At 54.5% G+C, this 20,646-nt stretch overlaps 1 protein-coding gene across 1 annotated transcript in view; it reads left to right on the forward strand.

Moving 5' to 3' along the window:
- The first annotated feature begins 1,743 nt into the window (after positions 1-1,743).
- The window catches only part of LOC123160036 (putative leucine-rich repeat receptor-like serine/threonine-protein kinase At2g19230), a 117,680-nt gene continuing 98,777 nt past the window's right edge, over positions 1,744-20,646 (forward strand). Inside the window, exon 1 of the mRNA XM_044577860.1 lies at positions 1,744-1,820. Coding sequence (XP_044433795.1) covers positions 1,744-1,820 — 77 coding nt within the window. The remainder of the gene's footprint in view (positions 1,821-20,646) is intronic.

Raw genomic sequence — 20,646 nt, forward strand, 5'->3', positions numbered from 1 at the left:
CAAAGCGAACCAGCCACCGTTCATGACCAGAGGAGGGGTCCTAGGCACGCTCGCCGAGCTCCAAGCAAGGCCACAAAGGTGGGGCGACGAGGCCGCGGGCTCAAGGCGCCATGGAGGCAAGCGCGCCTCTCCAACCGACCCCGCACCAGGAATGGCATGCAGGCTCGGGGCGCTCAAGGCCAGTGGGGGAGTCGAGGAGAGAGGAGGCTGCTCCTCAGGAGATGCAGCGGCTTTGGCGGAAGTGTCCCTGAAGGACCACCATCAGGAAGGAAAGCAGCACTCAAGAAACCACAAAGATGCAGTACTTACTCGTCAATGGCGATGTACTTCCTCTGCTTCAACGGCCCGAAGATGCCACCGCTGCCGCTCGGGGACCCCTTCCTCTTCCGGAGCTCCTCAAAGTCCACGCAGAGCCGACCAAAGCATTGGACATGGCAGCCAGTACGAGGTGCAGCAGGAGAAGCGCTTGAAGGGACAGCCTCAGGGGCACCAAGCCTAGGAGAGCCGTCGGGCGCCATCTTGCAGCGATCTGCCGAGGTCTCATGAGCTTCAACCTCAGGAGTCGCGAGCTGCGTCGCCCCCGCAGCCGTCGCGCCAAGACAAGACTCACGGGCTCCCGAGGACGACGCCTCGGGAGCCCTAGGCGGCATCAGCACCCAGGTACTAGGGCTATCAGCCTCGGACGGTGCTCGCCTCCCTGCGTCCACACTCGGGGTGAGCTCGGCGCCGGAAGCGAAGAGGGGAACCATGTTGACAGGGTTCTCGCGGGGCCCCACCAGACCGTCCGGGTTCAGCCCCCACTCATCAAAAGAAGGCATGTGCTCCACAAATTCCGCCTTGTTCGAGCAGCGGTACAGCAGACAACTCCTTCCAGGCATGTCGTCTGGCAACGGAACGCCCGTCAGGACCTCAAGCACCGTCTGCCGCGTCTCAAGAGGGAGCCCGGACTCCTGAAGCCTCATATGGTCCTTGCTGTTGAGCAAGGCCCACATCGGTCGAGAATGGCGCTGAAGCGGAGTGACTCGGCGCCTGACGAACTCCTTCACCACCATAGGCGTAGTTACACCAAGGTCTTTCAGCTTCTTCAGCCTGAGCCAGACGGGGACAAGGCAAGGGCTCGCGAGCTTCTCATGGCCCCAGCCGGAGTTGGGGACGGCAGGCGACGATGGAGGCGATAATAGGGGGCTGAGCGGCCCTACGTCCACATGCACCCAGCGCGTCCGAAATCTGCCCGCGGACGGCGGGAGGTCAAAATCGATCCCCGAGCCGGCCGACTCGGCCACGGTGTGGAAGCTCACGGATCCCGAGCTCTGCCGGGGATCCATCAGATGCAACGAGAAGAAGTGACGGAGAAGGGCCACATAAGGGGCCATGCCCACCATGGCCTCACAAACAAAGGCGAAGACGGCGAGAAGAGCCACGGATTGGGGGTCGAGATGCAGCATGTGGATCTAGTAATGTTCAAGCACTGCGTGGAAGAAGGCGGAGAAAGGGGGTACTAGGCCAGCCCAGAGAGCGTCGATGAAGAGCGGAACCTCGGTGTCTGTCCTGTCAATATGAGCTCGAGACGTAGGCCAGGCGACCGTCTTTCCCCACTCATTGAAGCAAGAGGCGAGCATAGGGCGCACCTTGCCCATGGCCTCATCGTTGAGCACCAGCGATCGACCAACCGCGGGCTCGATGGCCGGAGGCGCGCTGGCAGAAGATAGAGGTTTCTTCCCCTTATCCACTTGTTTCGGCGCCATGGCGATGGAGTGGGCAGAGCTCAGGTCAGATTGGAAAGAGGAGCAGAGTTTCAGAGAAGCAAAGGAACTGGGGAAGTATGGTGCGGGCGATGGAAGAATAACTGTGCAGGTTACGGTGGCCGCCTTGCCAGGCGGATTCCAAGGCTACGTGGGGAAGCGGAGGCGCCCACGTCCATTCAACCGCCACGCGTCAACCAAGGCCACAGGCTATTAGGGCCCGTGGCGCTCCGCGCTTGACCATTGGCTTCGCCTCGAAGCCAAGCCTGAGCGCGCCTTGGGCCCGGGGGCTACTGTCGGAGTTCTGGGGATGGAGGTCCCCAGACTTGCCTGCCTACGGCCCATGGCGTGGCTCTGCGAGCGGGCCCGTACGGCCCATCTTCACCAGCAAGCACTCAAGACCCTCGCGTGGGGCCAAGCAGCGCGAGGCGGATGACACAAGACCTCCTTGGGAGCATCTTCACCAGGTTGGCTCACGAGGGGCGGAGAGATCAAGGCAAGGCAAACCTCGCGAGGTCCCCATGACGTGAGCCATGACGATCGAGATCAGGCGGGCGCTAGGCGGGCGCCAGTGCGCACAGTGTCCTTGTTTCCTCTTTGGTGCTAAGGAAGCAAGCACAGGCGCGGAGTACCGAGGCGTCAAGCAAAGGTTTCCATATCAGTGCAACGAGACCAAGACCAGCAGGACGGCAAGGCGGAGGTCACCATGGAGCCCAAGGCGGCGTCACCACCAGAGCCTTTTGCAGGCGAAGACTACTTTTGTCAGGATAAGCTGTACTAGCTGTCCCCTTTCAAATTGGCCGCTGTTGGCTCCCTTCCCGCTCAATATTTGGGGAGAGGACCAGGGCCTCTATAAATAGGACTAGCCACCACTGTAGGAGGCATCTGATCTTTAGCCGATCCTTAGCCACACACCGAGCACAAGAACACTTCAACCTCAGGAGCACGTTCTTCCCCTTGTAACTGTTCATCCTCAGCCCGAGAGGCAATCCACCACCACCACACTGGAGTAGGGTATTACACCACAACGGTGGCCCGAACCAGTATAAATTGTGTCCCTTGTGTTGCGAGTTCGTCGAGTTAGCCCTTGAGATCTTAGCAAAGCTAGGACGTGGATTGGTAGGGGGAGATCTTCGTGTGCACCCCAGTGTTCGAACCTTGAGGGTTTTGCCGGAACCTGTGATTCGACACTATCAAATGTCACAACGTAACTGGGTGATTATAAAGATGCTCTACGGGTGTCTTCGATGGTGTTTGTTGAGTTTGCATAGATCGAGATTAGGATTTGTCCCTCCGTGTATCGGAGAGGTATCTTTGGGCCCACTCGGTAATGATCATCACTATAAGCCTTGCAAGCAATGTGACTAATGAGTTAGTTACGGGATGATGCATTACGAAATGAGTACAGACACTTGCCGGCAACGAGATTGAACTAGGTATGATGATATCGATGATCAAATCTCGGGCAAGTAACATACCGATGACAAAGGGAACAACGTATGTTGTTATGCAGTTTGACCGATAAAGATCTTCGTAGAATATGTAGGAGCCAATATGAGCATCCATGTTCCGCTATTGGTTATTGACCAGAAATGTGTCTTGGTCATGTCTACATAGTTCTCGAACCCGTAGGGCCCGCACGCTTAACGTTCGATGACGATTTGTATTATATGAGTTATGTGATTTGGTGACCGAATGTTGTTCAGAGTCTCGGATGAGATCACGGACATGACGAGGAGTCTTGAAATGGTCGAGAGGTAAAGATTCATATATAGGACGATAGTATTCGGACACCGGAAGTGTTCTGGGGGTACCGGGTACGTATCGGGTCACCGGAAGGGGTTCCGGGCACCCCCCCCCCCCGACAAAGATATGGGCCTTATTGGGCCAGGGGTGAGACAGACCAGACCCTAGTGGGCTGGTGCGCCCCATATATGCCAAATAGAAGGATAAGGAAGGAGGGGAAGAGAGAAAGGAAATAGGAGGATTCGGCCTCCCCTTCCCTTCTCTCCCCCTCTCTTTCCTTCCCCCTCCAACACTTTTGGAAGGGGGGAGGCCGAATTGGACAAGGCCCCCAAGTAGGATTCCTCCTACTTGGGCGCGCCCTTGCTGCTCCCCTTCCCCTCCCACCTAACAAACATTGTTAGCCGTGTGCGGCGCCCCCCTCCACAGTTTACGCCTCCGGTCATATTCACGTAGTGCTTAGGCGAAGCCCTGCGCGGATTACTTCACCATTACCATCACGACGCCGTCGTGCTGACGGAACTCTCCCTCGACACTTTGCTGGATCAAGAGTTCGAGGCACGTCATCGAGCTGAACGTGTGCAGAACTCGGAGGTGCCGTACGTTCGGTGCTTGGATCGGTCGGATCGTGAAGACGTCCGACTACATCAACCGCGTTACTAAACGCTTCCGGTTTCGGTCTACGAGGGTACGTGGACACACTCTCCCTGCTCGTTGCCATGCTTCTCCAAGATAGATCTTGCGTGATCGTAGGCAATTTTTTTGAAATACTACATTCCCCAACATGCTCCTCTTATGTTATTCCTTTGTAAGTACTCTCTCCGTACCTAAATATAAGTCTTTGTAGAGATTCCTCCATGGACTACATACAGAGAAAAATGAGTGAATCTACACTCTAAAATGTATCTATATACATCTTTATGTGATCCATAGTGGAATCTCGACAAAGATTTGTATTTAGGAATAGAGGGAGTATAATACTTGTACAATATGTTCTTGTAGTGAAGAGGAGCAGGGACATGTGCAGTGTACAGGTCTATTCGGTCGCTTGTCATGGATGCTTTCAACTCTTCGTGTTGGTCTTCATATCGATTATCATGGACGCTTTCAACTCTTTGTATCCTATCGTTTGCGTCGCCTTTGAGAGTTAGACTGATAGTAACAATACTGTGCCTTCAGTTGTAGGGAGCTGGTATGCGGAGCCTTTCTAGCCGTATCGGCAATACTGGCACATATATTCCAGCAAGTTCCACTTTCCTGATTTTAATCTGATGCTTAGGTTTTTCCCATTATATCTACACTACAATCTGCGTAGGTGCTTTGTGTCCTACTAGCAGCTGTCCACCCTTTAAAGCTAAATAACACACCAATCATACATCCTAAGGTTCTTCAAATACGAATGTGATATGATACTGACATTAGCTAACAGACACACATTTAATTGGTTAGCTAATGCTCCTAATTGAGTTTCCAAATGCATGTGGCCACATATAGAGAGACATCATGGAATTGCATTTCTTTGGGTGCTCTGATTCATCATGGGTGGGCAACAACCATTGTATAGAAAGAAGGGGAATCTCAATAACATGCTTCCCCTTCTATTCTTTAACATGTTCCTCTTCTGTTCATCTTTAGTAAGCACAGTATGTTCCTTGTCAGGAAGGGGAGGAGGGACATCTGTAGTCGACAGCTCTATTGGGCCAGTTCTTCTAAATGATTTCGCACTTCGAGTTGGTCTACCATAATACCCCGGAAATGGTGGGAGCCGCGTGGTCTTTGATAGACTAAATTGATAGTAATAGCTGTGCGCCTTCAGATGAATAGAGCTGGACTGTAGGAGTAGCGGCAAAACCCTGTGTTTTCCAGCCAGTTCCGCTTTCCCAATTTATTTATGGTGGTTATGGTGTACCCCTATTATCTACACTACGATCTGCCTACTAGCTCTGCGCTCTCGTTATCATGGTTTGGGAATAAACTTTCTATACGGTATATTGTGAACCTATCATCTGCCAACTATCCTTACATCTGGGGATCCCAACAGGGAGCCTATTTTTGTGTGTACTTGTGCCAGATTATATTAATCTACTCACCATATTACAGCACACATGGGCTCTCTCATCAGAATCCAGTGATAGCACACAAGGTTTTATAGGGAGCCTCTATTATATTACAATATCCTCTGCATTACAAAGATAATCTCACTATTATTTATGTTTTCATGCTTTACAGATATTGTACGTAATCACAATGAATATAAGAATGAGCACATCAGTAGAATATTGCAGAACAGTTCAATGGGTAACAGACTTGGCATCAAGGGATTGAGGTCCATTGTGGATGCAATGAAACCCACATGCTCCCGACCTATAGATTCGTATTCAGAATATGATCCTAATGACTATTCTGAGCTCAAGGATTCAAAGGCAGATGGACTATCATGTTCACCCAATATGGTGCATATTCTAATTTGGCAAGGTTTTATCGGTTGCACATATCTTGCATAAGGTGTCTTGCATTTCTTTTGCTTCGTTACATCGCCATCTTCTTAGTTTACTCATGATATATGTGAAGATGCCATGCCCATCCACTATCAACACCCATTCCATTTGTCGTCATACCATGTTTTTCCATTCAAATGTTGTTCTTATGTTTTAGACATCCAAAAGGAAGAGGGTGATTGCAGAACCTAAAGGAGTACAAGCAAAGTCCTTGAAAAAGGTGGTGCTACTAGAGAAATCACATAGCACCCGACATATATGGGCGATAGAACCAGCGCCGCAAAACCTAGGATATCCCAACTATGTTGGTCGCTGCTTTGCTCTTGTGAGTACCTATTGTCCTATCGCTGTCCTTACATTCATACCTGGTGGATTATGTGACATCATTGTGCATTATAGCTTGCTTACCCACTGTTCGCTCCAAATTATCAGATCTATATTAATGCTTAAATTAATGTAGAATAAACCCAATGCTTACGAAGAAATATAGTTCTGCATTGTTCTTGTAAGTATGTGTCGTCCTTCATCACTGTACTTATATTTGCCAGCTAGTTCTTCATGTACACTTTGCAGCTTAGTTTCCCTTGTTCTCCATTTTTCTACACATCAGATCTACATTTACTCTTGCCAAAATATTGAATAAAACCAATGTTACTGAAAAAGTTTAGCTTCGCATTGCTCTTGTCAGTGCCTTCTGCATGTATGTTGTATTTACATTTGTACTCTACATCTTAAGTTAACTAATCGCCATTTGTTCCTATATTTTCACATCTATATTTACTCTTAAAAAAATGTAGAATAAATGCAATGCTCTTGAAGAAGAGTGTGCGGTAAACTTCTTGAATTGTCCCCCCATCAATATGGACAAGGGCTTTATAGAGCCTGTCTTCACTACTAATGTAAGTTTTTCTTCCTCGAGCCTTCAAACTATGAACAATGGTCTGGTGAAGCCGGCCGCTCCTGCATAATGCCATTTCCTGCCGTCTTAACTATGAATAATGCCTATTGTGTTAATGTTATTTTAAACCGTGTCTCTTTATTTTTGACAAAGAAATGAGATGAATTGACAGCGCTGATGCTTATACGTGCAAAACCTGCTATCTACCTACGTGTTTCTCTTTCAGGGTGACATCACTGCTGCTAGGAAGAACTGTCACAATGATAGTGAGACGAACCCATTGTTTGTCCCTCTAACATATATTCCAAAGAAAAAAGCAACACATCTTGAGGGTAGGGATACAACCACCACTACAAAAAAATACACTTCCGTGATGATACGTGTTTGTCACAGTAGGTCGCGTTTTTTGTCATGCATGTACATCCATGACGATTTTATGACAGAATCAAGATAGTCATACCTGTGCTGTCGTAGAAGTGTTTCATGACATTACCAAAATTATCATCATGGAAGTGTCCACTTCCATGACGATAAATCGCGCATCACAGAAGTGCTGTCGTCAAGGGTGACCGACACGTGGCATCCACCGTAACGGAACGCCGTTAAGCTATCGGGTCCGGTTTTGGATCCGATAACCCGTTAACAGCCCGGAACAATGGGGATTTTCCACGTGTAAAATCATCATTGGCCGGAGGAAACACGTGTTGCCTCACCGTTGGGACAGATGTCATCCACTCATTGGACAGGAGGCACCTATGATAGATCGACACGTGGCATGGCCCAACAGTGGCCCATTCCGATGAAAAAGGCCGGCCCAGTAAAAAATAGCAGACCAGCCCATATAAGGACTACTTGTGTCAGGTCCATTTAAGCCCACGGCCCATACGAGATGTGCCAATTCGGCCCGTCAACGGCCCGTTAAAGATTTGACACCATTGCAGCCCATCGTCAGTTCGAGCCCGTTAACAGCCCACTATATATTTGGGCTCAATATCGGCCCGATGAGATTTCGGCCTGTTAACGGCCCATTCAGTGGATGGGCCAATTTTCACGATGTACATCTTTCGGCCTTTTAGCGACCCATTTAAATGTTGGGCTAATTTCCGGCCCGGTGTGACTTTCAGCCTGTTGACGGCCCATAAATCAGTTGGGCCATTTGTAGTCGGACCTGAGTTTCGGCCTTTTAGCGACCCATTTAAGTGTTGGGCCAATTTCCGGCCCGGTGTGTCTTTCAGCCTGGTGACAGCTGCTGAGAATATAACCATTGGAATCACCCGCCCAGGGGGGGCGGGTTACTCATAATGGTCATCATGAGAAGCCCAGCATCAAACTTGAAGACGGCGGGTCAATCATGGGCTTAAGACCCGGAGGTGGCTCAAGGCCCGTAGTGTTAACCACCGTTAGGGTGAAACTTGTAGTGTAAGGCAAGAATAGTTAAGAGTCCGAGTCGGACACTGTTATGAGCCGGCCGGGACTCTGAGAGCCGCTGGGCGTCAACCTCTCTATATAAAGGGACGACCAGGCGGCGGTTCAGGGACAAGAAAGACAAGATCGATAACCAGGCAGGACGGTTTAGCTCCTGGTCATCGAAACCCCAATCAATACAACCTCAACTGGACGTAGGCTTTTACCTTCACCGTAAGGGGCCGAACCAGTATAACCCTCGTGTTCCTTGTCCCGTTTAACCCCTTTAAGCTTCCTAGCTGCGATGGCTCCACGACTAAGTCCTTGCACGAGGACATCTACCGTGACAATTCCACGACAGGTGGCGCCCACCGTGGGGCTGGCGCACGGTGGATTTGAGTTCTTGAAGGGCAGCTTCGAAGGGCTCAAGGGATACGCTGTGGGCCGGATGACCAAGAGTCATCGCGGCAAGCTCTACATCGACGATGCGAACTGGGGCCCCGACGCCGGCTCAATTGAGTACGGGTACCGGGTCCCCTTCGGCGGAATTCATGTCTTCATTGGCAAGATTGGTGAGCCGGGCCCTGAGACGGATCTCTGCGCTGATCCCATCGAGACGGCTCAGCGTGCACGACCCGCCCGGGCTCTACCTGCCTTGAAGCATGCTTTCGTGGGATGTGCCCATGGAGGACTCTCTGAAGGATCTGGATCTGGTGATGAGACGGCCGCCGGCTGTGACGGCGAGTCGTCTACGGATGAGTCAAACTCATTGTATCAACTTCAAGATGGCAGGCTCATGGGTTATTCCGATGGCGACAGCATTCCGGACCCCTTTGAACCGCCGAGCCGGGTTGGAATCTTCATGGCCGGCGCGCAGCCTGTTCAAAACCCCTCCTCCGGGTCAGGAAGCCCGGTGCCTTCGCCGGCTCAGGTGCTGATGGATCTCACAGACAAGATGACGGTCCTATTGACCGCTACGGTGGCTCCGGCGGATCAAGTTCAACATGACGCGGAGGTGGCACAGTTAAAGTTGGATCTAGCAAAGGCCAAGGAGGATCTGGCGGTGGAGGGGATCAGGATGGCCGCGGAGAGGGCGGCTCTCGACGCCCAGACTCAGCTGATTCAGGCACAGTCCTTCCGGCTCATGATGGATCAAAATGCATCCAATGAGGTCACGAGAAGGAGGCATCAAAAGGCCCAATCCCGGCTCCCTCCGGTTTACGATCCTCGAAACCTCTTCAACATGCCGGGTGCAGGGTCTAGTAACCCGCTAGAGATCATGGTGCCCGGGGCTGGGACACCAATTCAGCCAAAAGTAATGGGACCTCCCCGGGTGAGCCCTGCCCCGCCTCAGTACGTGCCAATACCACCGGGTCATTATGCCAACCCGTTGGAAAACATGGTCGCCGCGGCGGCGCGGCTGGCGGCTCTCCCAATTGATGGTGACTCTCCAACGGCGGTTGAAACCCGCCGGGCCAGAGAACTCCTTCAGACGGCTCTGGCGCAGCAAGAGGCATATTCTTATAGCCGGGACAGGATTCATTCAGCCCTCGTCCAGGCCGGAGCCCGAGTTATAGCAGACACATGGTCTCAGCGACCGGCTCAAGTAATGTCCGATGCCATGACTTGCCACCTGGCCATGGCCCGGATCACAACGAGGCCTTTCACGCAGCAGACCAAGACAGGGCACGGCAAGAGGCGGAGCAGGTGCCTCAGTTGATGGCTTACTAGCCACCCCCGGCTTATCCGACGGCTTCCATCGACGTGGGTATCCCTACGAGGACTGGAGGTGTCCCTTGTCTAGTGCCGGCTCTCCGCAATGAACGTCTGCCCAAGGATTTCAAAGGGCCTAGGAAGGTGCCTAATTACACGGCTGATTTACAACCCGGAGCCTGGATCGAGAGTTACGAGATGGCCATGGAATTGTTGGAGGTCAGCGAAGCGGCAATGGCCAAGTACTTCACCATGATGTTAGATGGGACTGCCCGCACTTGGTTGAAAGGGCTGCCACCGAATTCTATCGGGTCTTGGGCTGAGCTGAAAGCCCGGTTCATCCAAAACTTCAAAGTACCTGTAGGCAGTCTATGTCAATTGTGGATTTGACTAACTGTAAACAGCAGGAGGGTGAGTCTACGACACATTGGGTTCGCCGGGTCAAAGAGATAATACATTCATCTGATAAGATGGATGCCGGCTCTGCAGTCTTAATGTTGGAGCAGAATTGTCGTTTCCTGCCCCTGAAGATGAAACTTGGGCGGCTCAAGCGCGATTGCAATAATATGGGTACGCTGATGGCGGCTCTCGTCAAGTACGCCGACTCTGATAGTACCAAGGACCCCACGTCAGATGATGAAAGGACAGGGAAGGGAAAGAAGAACGGCAATGGCAAGGGTCCTCAGCATAACCCGGTGAACCAAGGAGGTAACAAGCGTAAGGCTGACGACAACATGGAGTTTGTGGCCAGTGCCAGCTCACAGGGCAACAACCAGCGACGTAAGGGGAGGCCACCTCCCCGAGCCGGCGGTTCAGGCCCAACGCTTGAGCAGTTGTTGAATGAGCCTTGTCCAAGGCATTGCTCTAGGGAGAAGCCAGCTACTCATCTATGGAAAGATTGCGCAATCATGAAGGCCTTTAAGAATTCCAATGCCTTTAATGGCAACAATGGCTCGGGCGGCGGCTCAGGCGCCGGCGGCTTTCATGGCCCGGGCGGCGGCTCAAATTCCAATCCTCAGAATGTTCAAGGGGGCTTTAATTAGCAGTCCGGCCAGGGTCATCAACAGCAACAGGGGGGATACCAGACCAATCCAATGCAGCTCAATGGTGGACAGTATCATGTGTTTACCACCAGTCTGTGTAAGCGAGATCAGAAGCTTCATAAGAGGGATGTGAATGCTGTTGAGCCGGCGGTTCCACGCTATTTACGATGGTCTGAGCAGCCTATTGTGTGGAGTAGGGAGGATCACCCTCCCCGGGTTGATAATCCGGGTCACTTGGCCCTGGTGGTGGCTCCTCAGGTGGGAGGATATAAGTTCACTAAGGTGCTCATGGATGGAGGCAGCAGCATCAACATCCTCTATTATGAGACCTTCCGTCGTATGGGGTTGATTGATAAGAACCTCAGCCAGTCCAATACTGTTTTCCATGGTGTGGTGCCTGGTAAGTCGGCTTATCCAGTTGGTAAGATCGAATTGGAAGTGGACTTTGGAGATGAATACAACTACAGGGTGGAAAAATTGACCTTTGAGGTGGTCAAGATAAGAAGTCCGTATCATGCCACATTTGGGCGGCCTGCTTACGCCAAGTTCATGGCACGGCCGTGTTACGTATACTTACAGCTCAAGATGCCGGGTCACAATGGGACCATTACGGTTCATGGTAGCCGAAAGATAGCCTTGGAGTGTGAGGAAGGTGACGCGGCTTATGCAGAATCTGTTTGTGCAACAGAGGAGCTGAAGTTTTACAAGGATAATGTTGACCCAACAGATATGACATCTCTGAAAAAGCCGACCACGGAGCACGAGCCGGCAATGAAATTTAAGTCACCTGATCAGACTAAACTTGTTGATTTCGTTCCAGGTGACTCATCTTAGCAGTTTAGCATCAGCGCCAATCTGGATCCAAAATAGGAAAGCGCGCTCATCGAGTTCATCCGTGATAATAGGGACATTTTTGCATGGAAACCTTCTGACATGCCAGGTGTACCTAGAGAACTCGCTGAGCACACTCTCAATATTGATCTGAAATTTAAGCCGGTCAGGCAATTCCTTCGGCGGTTTAATGAGGAGAGGCGGAAAGCCATTGGTGAGGAGGTGGCCCGGCTCTTGGCGGCCGGGTTTATTGTCGAAGTCTTTCATCTAGAATGGTTAGCTAACCCGGTGCTCGTGCTCAAGAAGAATGGCACCTGGCGGATGTGTGTGGACTACACGGACTTAAACAAGGCATGTCCGGCTGATCCTTTTGCTCTCCCCCGTATTGATCAAATCATTGATGCTACGGCGGGTTGTGAACGCTTCAGTTTCTTGGATGCTTATTCTGGTTACCATCAGATTAAAATGGCAGTTAAGGACCAGGAGAAGACGGCGTTCATCACTCCCTTTGGAGCCTTCTATTATGTATCTATGCCTTTTGGACTCAAGAGTGCCCAGTCGACTTACCAGCGTTGTGTGCAGAATTGTCTTCATAACCAGATTGGGCGCAATGTTCATGCCTATGTGGATGATATCGTGGTTAAATCCAGGGAAAAGGAGACTCTAGTCGATGACCTTAGAGAAACCTTTGATAATCTCCGGGTTTACAAGATGATGCTTAACCCGGCCAAGTGTGTTTTTGGTGTTCCTGCAGGCAAGCTCTTGGGTTTCCTGGTTTCTAACAGAGGCATTGAAGCTAACCCGGAAAAAATCAAGGCAATCACCTCTCTGGCTAAGCCGGCGTGTCTAAACGACGTCCAGCGTCTAGCAGGCCGCATTGCTGCTTTGAGCCGGTTTATAAGCCGCTTGGGTGAAAAGGCCATGCCACTGTACCAGTTGATGAAGAAAACTGATGACTTTATCTGGAATGATGCTGCTAATGCTGCTTTTGAGGATTTGAAGAGGCAGCTGGCTGAGCCCCCAGTCCTTGCTGCTCCGGTTGACAAGGAGCCCTTATTACTGTATGTAGCTGCAAACACACGAGCCGTCAGTGTGGCTGTGGTGGTGGAGCGCAAGGAAGAGGGTAAGGAGTACCCGGTTCAACGACCGGTTTACTACATCAGTGAAGTGCTCATTGAGTCCAAACAGCGGTATCCACATTGGCAGAAGCTTGTTTATGGTGTGTTCATGGCAAGCCGGAAGCTTAAGCATTATTTCCAGGGTCACCCTATCACTGTGGTTAGTTCTTCTCCCCTTGGAGATATCATCCAAAACAGAGAGGCCACAGGGAGAGTGGCTAAGTGGGCTATAGAGCTCGGGCCTCATGGTCTGAAATACGTACCGTGCACTGCTGTTAAATCTCAAGCTGTCGGAGTAATTGGCCACGGGTAGCCTCACCGACTACCCCTGGCTCTTCAGAAAATTTATCAGGCCTTTGGGCCTTCAAGCACTCCCAGCATCTGGGCCGCCTTCCCCGGCCGGCAACCGCTAAAGCCGACTCCCGGAAGGCGACCCAGCCTCACCGACTCCAAGAAGCCAGCCAAGAGGGACGCCGACTCCTAGAAGCCGGCCAAGACCACAACCACTCCTACATAACGGCGACATGACGGGGTGTGGCCACAGTGCGGCCCACGACCCCCTAAGCCCGAGGCGGGCATGGCTACAGGAGGCCGTACGGGGGGAATGTCCCCCGTGCGGCCGGGCACTGTAGCCACGCCAGCTACGACGTCATCCACGACCCACTCCTGTACGGCCCAAGGACTGCGGGCCCCTTCAGCCAGAGAGAGGCGCAAAGGCGGCCCGGCTTTTTCTAGTCGGCCAAGAGCATAGCCGGCCTCCAGAAGCCGGCGACTCCCTTCCTCGAAGCAGGAGCCCCATTAAGGAGACAAGACGAGGTGAGGCTACAGTGATAGCTCCCGATGCGGATCACTGTAGCCACGCTTACCTCGACAAAGCCCTCATCATCAGAGGCGTGGCTACAGTAAGCAGCCGCCGACAAGACCCTAGGCAGTGGGGCCGGCCTGTCGACCGAGGAGCCGGCAGCCGGCGGGACCCACCAGCCGGCGGGACCCAGCGGCCGGCGGAGAAGCCGGCAGGCGAAGACACTGGCGGCTGGGGCCAGGTCCCAGTCGGATTACCATTGTACCCCCGGGGGGTAGGCCTATATAAACCCCCCGGAGCACCCATGCAAAGGGTTCGCATCTCTGCATGTTTGGCTTCCAAGCATAGCACACACACACACACACATAGATAGAGAGAAGCAAGAGCTAGCCTTGTTCTTCTTCTCCCTTGATCCCAACAACTCTAGGAGCGATTGTAGCTACTCTTTATCGATCTAGTGATCATGCGGAGACCCCGCAGAGCAGGACTAGGGGTGTTATCTCCTCGGAGAGCCCCGAACCTGGGTAAGATTCGCCAGCGTGCATGTCTTCGCCTCATCCCGTTTCCAGGCACCGGCGACGTTTTATTGGCTCCCACAATGATAAGCCATCCCTTGGCATATGTCGCACCAACCACCCGACATTTGGCGCCCACCGTGGGGCCAGGTGCACCGTTGTCCGGAGACCTGTTCTGGACGGGAACCCTTTTCCTTCCCCCCGAGCGCAGCCAGCCTGCTGCGCCCGATGGTGTTTGCCCCGACGCGCTGCAAAGCATCGACGACGCTTGCGCAGCGACCCGCCTCGCCGATCTGCTCGGCGAGACTCGCATCTCCGACGAGCCTGCATCCGACGCAGGCACCGATTACCCCGAGAGCCGCCTCGTCAGCCTCCTCGACCAACTTCACGTCTCCAGCGAGCCTGCTGCGGACATGGAGTCTGTCGGCTCCACCGACCCGATGCTCATCGACTCCGACACCGCGTCGCTCGACGCCTACCCCTCCGACGTGGTGGTCTTCGATGACCCACTCCCTCAAGCTGACAGCGGCAGCAGCGCTGTCACCGAAGTGCTGGTCATCAGCCACGTCTCCAACTCGGGTGGGAGCGCCCGCGACGCTCAGCAAGCGGCGATGCACGACCTCTCCATCCCCATTCCAGCCGACGCCGACGCCGAGACCTTGGAGGCACGCCGTCTTGCCCTCATCATGGAGAGCAAGAAGATAGCCTCGATGAGACGCCTCACCGAGGCCCACCAGCGCGAAGTTGACCGCGCCGCCTTCGGGACGCTGCCGCCTAGCGGCCCGTGCCGAGCCGGCTTCGTCCAGAAGCGCGGAGCAGCCGTTGCCAGCATGCTGGGCGCGGATCACCCCGTCTACGCCACCCCGCTCGAGAATCTGCGAGCCGCTCAGGCGGCTGCAGAGGAACTCAATGGGCTGGGAGCCGATGAGCTCCCCTACATGACAAGACGGATCCAGCAGCTGATTGACGCGGCTGCAGAACGGCACGAAGCCGGCGCCCGAGCTGATAGCCATCCCCCGCGCCGGGAGCACGCCGCGACGTCCCGCTCGCCGACTGCGAGTGGCACGCGCCAGAGGAAAGACAAGGAGCCGGCTGTCAGCCACAGCCGGACTCGCATCACTATCGAGCGCGACGCGGATGACCGCCCTCGGGCGGTCGAACACCAAGGAAACATGCCGCCTCCCCCGCCTCGAAGAGAAAGACGCCTCACTCCGCCGCCCATCACGCATCCGACACTTGGCGACCGACTCGGCCGCCGAGAAGGAGTCGGCGAGAGTGACGCCCGCCACAGGATCGACCGCCTCGCTCGGTCCTTGGCATTAGAAGAAGAAGACGATGTCGGCCCGCCATGCTCTGCCCCCCGCATCCGCGACGAGCCCTTCCCCAAAGGGTTCTCGCTCCCCAGAGACACACCCAAGTACAACGGCTCGGTGAAGCCGGAAGATTGGCTCATCGACTACTCCACAGCCATCAGCATCGCCAACGGCAATCGGCGCGTCGCCGTGAAGTACGTCCCCTTGATGCTGCAAGGGACGGCGCGCACGTGGCTCAACAGCCTCAAGCCGTACAGCATCAACAGCTGGCTGGACTTCACTGAGGTTTTCGTCCGCAACTTCACCAGCACCTACAAGCGGCCTCCCAAGCCTCGCCAGCTCTCCCTCTGCGTCCAAGGGCCCAACGAGTCGACCCGCGACTACCTCACGCGATGGGCCGGGCTCCGCAACTCCTGCGAGGGAGTGCACGAGGTCCAGGCCATCGAGTACTTCACCGCCGGGTGCCGAGAGGGCACCCTCCTCAAGCACCGAATCCTCTGCGACGAGCCGGCTACCCTCGATGAGTTGCTGATCACCACCGACAAGTACGCCACCGCCGACTCCTCCATGAAGACCGAGCTCCGAGTGGATGCCTCGGGGAAAGTAATTGCTCCGGCTCCCAAGACGCCGGCTGGCGACCCAAACCGGCGCCCCTACCAGAACGACCACAAGCGCAAGGGCCCCATGCCGACTTCCTCCAGTCGGCAGGTGGCCACAGTTGAAGACAAGCAGCCCGAGGAGCGGCCCGCTCCCAAGAAGAAGGGAGGCCGGCCTCCCTGGCAGCCGTCCTTCTCCTACGAGCAAGCACTCGATGCTCCCTGCAAGTTCCACAACGGCGCGAAGCCGTCCAACCATACAACACGTAAATGCCACTGGCTCACCCGCATCACCAAGGGCGAAGGGATGGTGCCGCCTCCGCCTCCCGGCCCGCCGCCTCCGGCTCCCCAGCAGCCGGCGGTCCGGCCTGCAGTCGGCGCCATCCAAGACGAGTTCCCCGAAGCGCACGACGCCTACGTCGTCTTCACAAGTCAAGTCGACGACAAGCGCAGCCGACGCCGGCAACACCAAGAAGTAAACGCAGTCACCTCTAGCACCGCCGAGTTCATGCACTGGTCGGAAAAGCCCATCAGCTGGAGCCAGGCCGACCACCCAGAGGTGATGCCCTCGCCTGGCTCCTATGCTATGGTCCTAGACGTCACCCTCGCGACGGAGAGGCGAGCTGCCAGATTTTCCCGCGCCCTGATAGACGGCGGAAGCAGTATCAACATACTGTACCGCGACACCATGGACAAGCTGAACATCAAAGCGAAGCAGCTCATGCCGAGCCGCAATGTCTTCCATGGTATCGTACCCGGCCTATCTTGCTCTCCAATCGGCAAGATCAAAATGGATGTTCTCTTCGGAGACAAAGATCACTTTCGCCGGGAAGCAATATGGTTCGAGGTGGTGGATCTGGAGAGCCCCTATCCTGCACTGCTTGGCCGACCTGCTTTGGCCAAGTTCATGGCTGTGCCCCACTATGCCTACCTGAAGATGAAGATGCCGAGCTCGAAGGGGATCATCACGGTAGCCGGCGACTACAAGAAATCCATCGAGTGTGCCATGGCCAGCAGCCGGCTGGCCGAGTCCCTCGTGGTGGCCGAAGAGAAGAAGATGTTGGAGCGGGTTGTGGCCATGGCCGGCAAGCAGCCGGCCTTGTCCCCCAACCCCAAGGACTGTGATGCGCAGGGCTCCTTCCAGCCTGCGAAAGAGACAAAGAAGATACCTCTAGACCCAGAGCACCCGGAGAGGTTCGCCATGATTGGGGCGAACTTGGACAGTAAAGAGGAAGGCGAGCTCGCCGACTTCCTCCGTGAGAATCGAGACATCTTTGCATGGTCCCCAAAGGACATGCCGGGTGTCCTGAAGGATTTCGCCGAGCACAAGTTACATGTCCGAGCTGATGCGAAGCCAGTCAGGCAACCCCTCCGCCGACTATCAGAAGAGAAGCGAAGAATCGTGGGAGAAGAGATAGCCCGGCTCCTTGCAGCCGGCTTCATCATGGAAGTGTTCTTTCCAGAATGGCTTGCCAATCCAGTTCTGGTTTTGAAGAAGAATAACAGGTGGCGCATGTGTATAGACTACACAAGTTTGAACAAGGCCTGCCCAAAGGATCCGTTTGCTTTGCCACGGATTGACCAAGTGATAGACTCCACAGCCGGATGCGAGCTGTTGTGTTTTTTGGATGCATACTCAGGGTATCATCAGATCAAGTTGGACCCGGCTGACCGCCTGAAGACTGCCTTCATCACACCCTTTGGAGCTTTCTGCTACCTGACAATGACATTCGGCTTGAGAAACGCCGGTGCCACTTTTCAGCGTTGCATGCAGAAATGTCTCTTGAAATAACTCGGCAGAAATGCCCACGTCTACGTAGACGACATTGTGGTGAAGACAGAGAAGCGTGGTACCCTGCTGGAAGACCTGAAGGAAACATTCGCCAACTTGCGCCGATTCCAGATCAAGCTCAACCCCGAGAAGTGCGTGTTCGGAGTGCCAGCCGGCCAGCTGCTAGGCTTCCTGGTCTCCGAACGCGGCATTGAGTGCAACCCTGTCAAGATCAAAGCCATCGAGAGGATGGAGATTCCCACCAAGCTGCGAGATGTGCAGAAGTTCACTGGCTGCTTAGCCTCCCTGAACCATTTTATCAGCCGACTAGGAGAGAAGGCCCTCCCCCTGTACCGACTCATGAAGAAGCCCACTCACTTTGAGTGGAATGATCAAGCCGACCAAGGCTTTCATGAGTTGAAGAAAATGTTGACCACTCCGCCTGTCCTGGCCGCGCCGACTGAGAAGGAGCCCATGCTCCTCTACATCGCTGCGACAAGCCGAGTCGTCAGCACTATTGTTGTGGTCCAGCGCCCGGAGGAAGGCCGAGCTCAGCTGGTCCAGAGGCCGGTCTACTATCTCAGCGAAGTACTATCTAGCTCGAAGCAAAATTACCCGCACTACCAGAAGATGTGCTACGGGGTGTACTTCGCTGCCAAGAAATTGAAGCCCTACTTCCAAGAGCACCCCATCACGGTCGTGTGCACTGCCCCGCTCGCCGAGATCATAGGCAGCCGGGATGCATCCGGCTGGGTGGCCAAATGGTCCATTGCCTTGGCGCCCTACACAATTTTCTATCAACCCCGCACCGCCATCAAGTCGCAAGCATTGGCCGACTTCCTCGTCGACTGGGCCGAGACCCAGTACTTACCGCCGGCTCCCGACTCCACCCATTGGCAGATGCACTTTGACGGGTCCAAGATGCGCACCGGCTTGGGAGCCGGCATCGTCCTCACCTCTCCCAAAGGCGACAAGCTCAAGTACACGCTGCAGATCCACTTCGCCGCCTCCAACAACGTGGCCGAGTACGAGGCGCTCGTACATGGGCTCCGGCTAGCCAAAGAACTCGGCATACGCCGGATCCTGTGCTACGGCGACTCAGACTTAGTGGTCCAGCAATCATCTGGCGACTGGGACGCCAAGGACGCAAACATGGCAAGCTACCGATTCCTCGTCCAGCAGATGAGCGGATACTTCGAAGGGTGCGAGTTCCTTCACGTGCTAAGGGCCGACAACGACCAAGCAGATGCCCTAGCATGGATCGGCTCCACCCGACAAGCCATACCGACGGGCGTCTCCCTCCAGCGCCTCCTCAAGCCGTCCATCAAGCCGTCTCCAGAGTCGGATTCCATCTTCGTACCGCCTGCGCCAGAAACAGCCGGATCCGGCTCAAGGAATCCCGCAGGCGGCGCGGGGACTTCGACGACTGCCCCGGGGACTGACGTAGTCGCACCCGGCCTAGGGACTTCAGAACCCGGCCAGGGGACTACAGCAGTCGGCCCAGGGACTGCAACGACACAAGAAGCGGAGGACGACTCCAATGCAACACCCAACCCACCCACCCGAGTCATGGTGGCCACATTAACAGCAGAAGAAGTCACAGCTCCCTCATGGGCCCAGCCCATCCTCAAGTTCCTAGTCAGCAGAGAGATGCCGACTGATGAGATCGCAGCAAGACTAGTGCAACGACGAGCCGCAGCATACACAATAATCAACAGGGAGCTCGTGAAGCGCAGCGTCACTGGAGTCTTCCAGCGTTGCGTTGAGCCAGAAAAAGGAGTGGCAATCCTCAAAGACATCCACCAAGGCGAATGCGGCCATCACGCCGCCTCAAGATCCCTCGTGGCCAAGGCTTTCCGCCATGGGTTCTTCTGGCCGACTGCCTTGAAGGATGCTAAAGAAATAGTGAAGAGCTGCAGAGGATGTCAAGTCTTCAGTTCCAAACAACACCTGCCGGCTTCTGCCCTCAAGACCATTCCCCTCACCTGGCCTTTTGCCGTCTGGGGACTGGACATGGTGGGCCCTTTCAAGACGGCCCACGGTGGCTTAACACATCTACTCGTTGCTGTGGACAAGTTCACAAAGTGGATCGAAGCAAAGCCGATTAAGAAGCTGAACGGGCCGACTGCCGTGACATTCATCACCGACATCACTACTCGGTACGGCGTGCCGCACAGCATCATCACCGACAACGGCACGAACTTCGCCAAAGGCGCACTGGCACGTTTCTGCGCGACACAGGGCATCCGACTGGACTTAGCGTCCGTTGCCCACCCGCAGTCAAACGGCCAGGTCGAGCGAGCAAATGGACTTATCCTCTCCGGCATCAAGCCCCGACTGGTTGTACCACTGGAGCGATCGGCCGGCTGCTGGCTCGAAGAGCTGCCGGCTGTCCTCTGGAGTCTGCGAACTACACCCAACAAGTCAACCGGCTTCACTCCATTCTTCCTTGTGTACGGTGCCGAGGCTGTCATCCCAACAGACATCGAGTTCGACTCACCTCGGATCACCATGTACACGGAGGAGGAAGCCAAAGAAGCAAGAGAAGACGGCGTCGACCTACTGGAAGAAGGCCGGCTGTTAGCCCTCAGCCGGTCCGCCATCTACCAGCAAGGCCTGCGCCGCTACTACAACCGCAAGGTCAAGCCAAGATCCTTCC

Source organism: Triticum aestivum, chromosome 1D, assembly GCF_018294505.1.
Source record: "Triticum aestivum cultivar Chinese Spring chromosome 1D, IWGSC CS RefSeq v2.1, whole genome shotgun sequence".
NCBI lineage: Eukaryota > Viridiplantae > Streptophyta > Magnoliopsida > Poales > Poaceae > Triticum > Triticum aestivum.